The 7,672-nt window shown below is 37.3% G+C and overlaps 2 protein-coding genes across 2 annotated transcripts; one reads left to right on the top strand and one right to left on the bottom strand.

Moving 5' to 3' along the window:
- Nucleotides 1-28: 28 nt before the first annotated feature.
- Nucleotides 29-4,966, top strand: LOC134666407 (vacuolar protein-sorting-associated protein 36). Its single transcript, XM_063523537.1, has 7 exons — nucleotides 29-327; nucleotides 564-759; nucleotides 1,322-1,680; nucleotides 2,075-2,239; nucleotides 2,798-2,898; nucleotides 3,491-3,605; nucleotides 4,121-4,966. The coding sequence occupies exons 1-7, from the start codon at nucleotides 232-234 to the stop codon at nucleotides 4,292-4,294; spliced, it is 1,206 nt and encodes a 401-aa protein (XP_063379607.1). The 5' UTR covers nucleotides 29-231; the 3' UTR covers nucleotides 4,295-4,966.
- A 579-nt stretch (nucleotides 4,967-5,545) lies between these two features.
- Nucleotides 5,546-7,641, bottom strand: LOC134666409 (piRNA biogenesis protein EXD1-like). Its single transcript, XM_063523538.1, has 3 exons — nucleotides 7,054-7,641; nucleotides 6,487-6,603; nucleotides 5,546-5,842 (listed from the first exon to the last, which is right to left on the bottom strand). The coding sequence occupies exons 1-3, from the start codon at nucleotides 7,639-7,641 to the stop codon at nucleotides 5,600-5,602; spliced, it is 948 nt and encodes a 315-aa protein (XP_063379608.1). The 3' UTR covers nucleotides 5,546-5,599.
- Between the last annotated feature and the right edge of the window lie 31 nt (nucleotides 7,642-7,672).

Here is a 7,672-nt window from a genome sequence, read left to right as displayed (position 1 = left end):
TGTCACTGTCAAATCTGTCAGCGTCAACGTCAGATTTATCTCAAAGTTGAAAATTGTCTGATCTTGTTTATTCTTTAGGATTAATTCTTTTTCACAGTGTTACTAATTGTTTTTAAATTAGCTGGTTGTAATTTTAATCACACGAGCTATTTTGGAAAATCAATACTCGCGTTAATAAACATCCAATACATTTAATACGTATATTTACGCATCCAAACTGAATACACTACGATGGATAGGTTCGAATACATGGAAGCGCGTTTGTTTGAAGGTGAAAATTACATTAAAAGGGATAGGAACGTAAAAATATATGACGGAGAAGACAAGGTTTGTAGTTTCTGTCATATGGATGATTAAACATATAAACATGATCAGAAAAATAGCAAGGCAGGCCTACTATTTTACTATATCTCATACACTTGGCTGACAACTAGTATCCTTCAAATCAAGAGTGAACAGGCACCTTCTGGGCGAGCTCGCTCCATCGTAGGCCACGTCTACGCCTCGGCTAGTCTGTGGCTACGAGTAAGCCATTCATATTGAAAAAAAAAATATTTTTTTAGACTCAATTTGTGGATGGAGAAGTTGTCCTAACGACTCATAGAATACTATGGGGCAAGCCTGGCGACATACCCAAGGGACTAACTTGCCTTTCTCTACACTTGTACTATGTGTTCTGTGTTGAAGAAGAAAGCAGTGGAGTATTTGGCCTTGGTGGACTTAAGAGAATAATATTACACCTTGGACCTGCTTTACCTGGTAAGCAATTACTAATTTACCTTGTAGCCCTGTAAAAAGTATTAAATTATAATAATTTTAAATTCAAACAGAATAATTGCTATCAATATCATACATAACTCTAGAAACAGTGAGTCACAACCATGTCACGACACAATGTAACTGCAATGTTCTAATGATTATAAGTGGATAATGCGGGTATGTCCTTAAACGACGTCCAAGACCACCAGTGGACGGGCACCAGCGTCTCTCAAATTCAGTGTACTCGACTGTGATCGCCAACCCGACTGCCAAGCGTGGCGATTATGGCATTCACCCCCCATAAGGGGGAGGCCTATGTTTAGCAGTGGAAGGTTGATACTTAGGGCATACTGAAAATTCCTGGACTGGCCACTTAGAAAATATAAGTTGACGCATATATCAGAATCCAGACACATTCAGTATAGCCCACATATCAGTTGAAATCTTTGACAGTCAAAAGGTTTAACTACTTTACAGCAATTACACTTGACTATTGATCTTCAGGGAGATGGTAAGGAATTAATGTAATTTTATAAAGAATTTTCATTGTGTACTTTTGCAGGTAAAAGACCAGGACCAGCTGTAGTAAGTCCATACCACTTTGTAAAATTATCATTCAAAGATGGTATAGACTCCGCCTTTTACAAAGCACTAAACGATGCAGTCAGTGCAAAAGCATGGGAACAACAAACCCCAGCTTCCCCTCTCTCTGCCTCGAGTCCTAACGCTAGCCCTAAGCCCTCAGTAGCACCGATGAATTCTAAAATAAGATCTGGTATAATCGGAATTGAAAGAAGTATAGAGGAACAGCATAGAGCAACAGATGAAAGTATCACAGTGGCATTTAAGGACTTGACCAAACTTATGGAGAAAGCTAAAGAAATGGTTGCAGTGTCTAAAAATATTTCTACTAAGATAAGGGTAAGTTTTGGTATTTATACTATTAATTTAAAGGGGCCCACTGATTAACAGTCTGCTGGACGGTATCAGCCTGTCAGTCAGAACAAAATTTTGGCACTTCCGAACAACTGACAGGCCGATACCGTCCGGCGGACTGTTAATCAGTGGGCCCCTTAATACAGTGTCCAAATGAGATTCAGTTTTGGCAGATTATGACACATGTTTTGACCAAAAGTTTAGTATTAGCCATGTGAAGAAAAATCTAAGTATTTAATATTTATCATCGAACTTGTTCACAAAATTTCATGAGAATCGGTTAAGAATTGCGACCTGCAAAAGAGAACATAAGAAAACATTTTTGCCCAATCCGAAACGTACCTAGTCCTTTGCTCACGCTCGGTCAATTATTTTACAGGAAAAACAAGGCGATATATCAGAAGATGACACAGTGAGATTCAAGGCTTACCTGATGAGTCTAGGCATCGACGACCCGGTCACCAGAGATGCGTTCCGGTCCGATTCCGATTACTACATGGGGCTGGCGCAACAGATCTCGGATATGATGGTGGCTGTGTTAATGGTAAATTTTCCTCTTTGAAATAGATTTAAACTGTGGAATGAATACGACCTTCAAACCTTAATAAAAGAGCGTATTAGTGTGTGCATCACTCACTCTCTATGCCTCTCGCTCGCATTCGCATATTAGTGCGAACGAGATGTACGAATAGCAACACTCCTAACTGTACATTGGTGAACCTTATTACAAAAGGCATGAGCACAGAATAATTGATAGTACTACCGTACAGAAAGGAAACTTCCTACAAAAACGAAGTTTGACAGCGGTTCAGGGTCGAATCATGCTGTCTCTTTCTAATATAGCACTAACCCTTTCGGCTATTTAGGGTTGTCAAAATTCAAGTGATTATCTTATAATGTGGCCGTGCACGCATAAGGAAGTTAAATGGTGCCAACCCTAATAATTGCTCGGAGCAATGCATAGCCGAAAGGAGCACAGTTCGACCGAGGTCAGGAGTGTCTCCCCACCGCTAAAAGTCAAATTCGCATTCATTACTTTAATAATTAATTAATCAGCTCAACTACCGGCTAGCAACGCATGTAACATCTTGTATTGTTACAGGAATGTGGAGGAATTATGTCTCTGTCTGATGTTTGGTGTCGCGTGAACAGAGCAAGAGGGCTGGAATTAATATCTCCCGAAGACTTACTAAATGCTTGCAAGTAAGGTCTACTTATTGCCTAACCCCCTTATTCATAAACTTTTACCACTTTTACTAAAGTTGACAAGTCGATAATAATCGTTTGCCCCTTTCCATCATACCCATACGTCGGAAAGGGACAAACGATTATTATCGGCTTGTCAACTTTAAAGTAAACGTTTAGGAATAAGGGGGTAAAAATTTAAAGATCCAGAACTATAGCGCGTGAGATAGACTACCTGTTTCTTTCTAACTGTATTAATGAGAGAAGGAGGGGAAATCTACCTTGCGCGCGGTTTGTGTGGTTTACGTACAGTCAGCAGCAGAAGTTGCTATGCGGGCCAGGTGTTCAAAATGATCTTGACGCGACTTTATTGTAAAGAGAGTAAGAGCGTGTCAAGGCAATTTTGAACACCTCGCCCGCTTAGCAACTTCTGCTGCTGACTGTACTATCGTGGCGCATTAGTGCTAATAGGTGTTTGTTTGCACAGAAGATAAAAAACTGCAGAAAAGTACTAAACCTGGATTACTATAAGAACCATTGTCAACACGTACTCTTTACAGCTGTTTCTATGCGTTTCAAATACATACTACATTGACGTATTGCGTTCCAGGTTACTCCAAACTATTGGCGCTCCTATGTCGCTCCGGAAATTCCCGAGTGGGGCCTGCGTCCTGCAGATGAACAGCCAACGAGACGAGGAAGTAGCCAAGACCACGTGTACCATGGTAAATATGTTTAACTTTTATGATACAAACTTTTATAGCTACCTTGGTTCCGTAGTCAACTAGAAACCCTTATAGTTTCGCCATGTCTGTCTGTTTATCTGTCCGTCCGCGGCTTTGCTCCATGATCGTTAGTGCTAGAAAGCTGAAATTTGGCATGGATATAGAAATCAGTTCCGCCGACAAAGTCGTAAAATAAAAACTAGAAAAAATATACCCTACTCGAGAAGTGGGGATGTTTTTGTTTTTCGCTTCAAACCTATAGTGTGGTATCGTTGGATAGGTTTTTCAAATGAAATAGGGTTCTTCAAGAACCATTACTTGATATAAAAACTTACATAATATTTTCGCAAATAATTGTTCTGAAAGAAAGAAATATATGACGTGGCCATCACACTACGTCTCTGCCCACCCCCCATGCCACTCGTCGAGTGTGTGGCAGGGCTCTGTCAAATAGTAATATATCAGTGTACGCAAGTGGATGCACATAGTAATACGAAATCGTCTTATTTCCACAGCTCGAAGAAAATGGAAACCTGACGCCTGAAAAACTCTCGCAGATCGCAAATGTGTCCGTCCTGCTGGCAAGGGAGCGTTTATTCACTACCGAGCGTCTAGGGCTCGCCTGTAGAGATGAATCCATAGAGGGCCTAGCGTTCTATCCAAATTTATTCTTGAGGGAAACCTCCTAGCAATATTTATAGAATAGATTGTGTCACAAGGGAGACAAATAACATTTACAGCGTAGGTGATTTCTGAAACGAAGGGTTCTAAAATGGAATCTTAAGCGTAGTTATGGAAGGTAGAAAAATTTTGCTATCGTGTGACACATACCTACTTCTTTTCACATCACCTAGCCTATGAGGAAATTATGTTTCAATTAAATTTAAATTATATATGCTGTACAAATAATAATGCACGTAACGATTATGAGCATACTTACTATTTTTATATTTCATTGTGTTAATATTTTATACTGGCAATAAAAAGAACAGACAAGTGCCACTTAGATCCCTCATAGCAGGGATGAAAAAGCCCTTTTCGGAATAAGTGATGTGAATCAAATTGGAAGGGTATATACGATGATATGGCTCCTCTACACGATGGGCCAACGCGCGACACTCCAAGGGACGCATTTATGCGTTAGAGGGAGCAAGTCATATTGCTATCTCCCCATCGTGTAGAGGAGCCAATAGATGTTATCTCCATACAATTTATAACCTAAAATACCAAAATTGTATTGAATTGACATTTATCATCATTATATTCTTCCAATTTGAAAAGTATTATAATAATAAGATTATTTAAGTAATTATTTACGAATTATCAATTATTTTTATGAATAAAATAATATAACAATTTAAGCATTGTATTTATTAAGCCGCCTTAACAATTCACAAAAGCTTTATGCCTGAAATTATGGACACAATTCCGTTAATATCCAAACTCCTTATAATCACTCATGTCGTGTAAACCATCTCATAAAATATGATCTAAATCTTACACTCTAGTGCCACATCTACTAATGTATCCTTATGCCTTATGTAGATTATAATAATGATATCCTATTTCTAACATTACACATTAAGAAAAGTTTACTGCAAGAATATAATTAAGACTATATTTTAAGATAATGATATATTATATCTGCATACTTTAAGTATTTCCGTGGCAGTTACAAAATGCAAAAATATTGATTTGTAGATAGGAAGCTAATCACACATGCGTCCAGCAATCACAGATACATCAAGCTATTGTGTATTATATATTATATCATAATTATGGCCCAATACTACTAAATCCATATGCCTTTATTATAACATTTCATTTTTTACTACACAAGGCAGAAAACTAGTAAAGCACTTAATTGAAAAATCAGACATGTTCCTTATTAAAATGCAAACAAAAACGGTAAGGATCAAAGGTGTTGGAAAAACAAAAAATAGGCCTACAACTACATTTTATTTTCACAGGAATGTGTTGTTCTTAAAGTAAAATTAATACTCAATTGCACTCTTAAAATCCTTTGGTAGTTGGTGATGCTTGCCACACAGTTCCCAAGCTTTGAAGTCATCGCTGGAGCGCAGGTTCTCCACAAAGCATTCCACACCCCGCACAAATGGCAACATCATTTCTTCATTGATTATTTCTGATAGACGGTGCATGAAGGCTACATTCTTTGCAAGGGTGTCTTTAATAATGGCAGATAATGGCCGAACGGTGCACTGCACAATATCAAGCTGCAAATTTAAAAAAATCATGAATATTAGGTATCAGTCAGTTTCCTTAAATCTAAATCATATTTTACTATTCAGTATGGTTTTCTTTCTTAAACCACCAGAGTTTGTTATACAGTGGCACCAGTAATACAAACTAAACATTTCAAGGAATCTATTGGAATACAGTTCTTGAAATATTTACAATGGAGGTTTGCTTCAATAGGGTTTCTTTGACACACTTCTGTTACAAATATGTATGGTTTAGGAATAAGTACCAGGCAAAAAGAATGGCAGTTTTATTCATAAACATTATTAGTAGGTACATTCAATGTCAATCTTAAAATCTAGTTAACAATTTACTAAACGATGTCAAAGATTACAATACAATACAATTCAATTCAAATTTAAAAATCACTAATTTCAGGAATAAGTCAATTACAGGAGCATTCCACGGACTGTCCCGTACAAACGCATTCTATTTCTTGTGTTGCGACTTTTTTTTGGGCATTTAAAGCAGGCGATTATTTTTCTGCCCATATTTTTGACCATTTGTCATTGAAAAGGAAACTCTTATACCTGAAAATCTTCAGAAAATTCGCGTTTGTACGGGACAAACGGTAGACAATTTCATGGAATGCTCCTACAGTTTTCATCCCCAAACTTACTTTCTCTTCAATGGCGTTTAATTGCAGGCCGAGATAAGTGTTGAGGCATTCTGACAAAGATTTCACTGTGTCGGGCAAGCGGCCTTGTTTATTTCTCTGGATTATGAGGTCACCAACCTAAAACATGATAAGAGCAAATTACTAGTTAGACCTAATAGTCCGTAGTCTACACTATTTATTTTTATTTTATTTAAGCCTTTATTTTTCCTTAAATAGTTTCTAATATTTTGTTGTAATTCTTACTATATTAAGGACCCCTGTTGGGTATAGGCCTAGTCTACACTACACTCAATTATAAGGCAAATCATGAAGATGGAATTTCTTTTTGCACAGTTGCTCCTTTTGACTCACAGATTAATTTAGGAAGGGCAGTCAATCGAATTTTTGATGCCAATTTTGCCTTTAATATGTCCCCCAAAAATTTGTGAAAAATAATGTTATGCTACTGTGGTCAAGTTTGGAATCATTATAGTGCAAATTAAGGATGCTGAATTCATTTTAAGTATTAAATTTATGTTTTCACAACTGTACTTAATACTTATAATTTGTATTCTTGCAAACACTCACCTGAGTGTCAAAGACTGAAGACAACTTCACATTATGCTTATGATATAGGCAGTCAGACAGTTTCCTGCAATCATGCACAATTTTCTTTGGAAATTCACTCTCCAGGAGCTTCTGTAAACCAGCTTCAAATGCACGATACTGCATCACTTGAATATCAAAGATGTAAATCTGCTGAGGAGTAGCCATCACCAGAAATGGCATTTTGCATTTACGACCCATCGCTGAACCATCAGAGCTCACACTCACGTAACTGTACTGATTCAAGTCATCCAAAGCTTCATGGAAACTGTTATCCACTTGATTGATAAAGATGTACTTCTTTGCAATATTAACAATCAATTCACATTCCTTCTCTGAGATCTTTAGGTGCTTCTGAATGTCAGGTTTCTGAAGTTTCACTATGTTAGTCACTTCAGAATTATAGTAATGTGTTATACCTTCACTTTCATTTCCTTGTGGTAGCTCTTTAACATTATAAAGAGAAATTTTAGACTTATCACTGGTAATACTGTAGAAATGACCTTCATAGACTTCACAGTTCTTAGTTGTAACTTGTAGTAATTCCCCTTTCATGTACAGACTGTCCATTTTGAGTATTTTTGAGTTGTTGATATGTAGG

Source organism: Cydia fagiglandana, chromosome 8, assembly GCF_963556715.1.
Source record: "Cydia fagiglandana chromosome 8, ilCydFagi1.1, whole genome shotgun sequence".
Classification (NCBI taxonomy): Eukaryota; Metazoa; Arthropoda; class Insecta; order Lepidoptera; family Tortricidae; genus Cydia; species Cydia fagiglandana.
The sequence above is the reverse complement of the archived record's forward strand: the minus strand, read 5'-3'. Positions and strand labels throughout refer to the sequence as shown.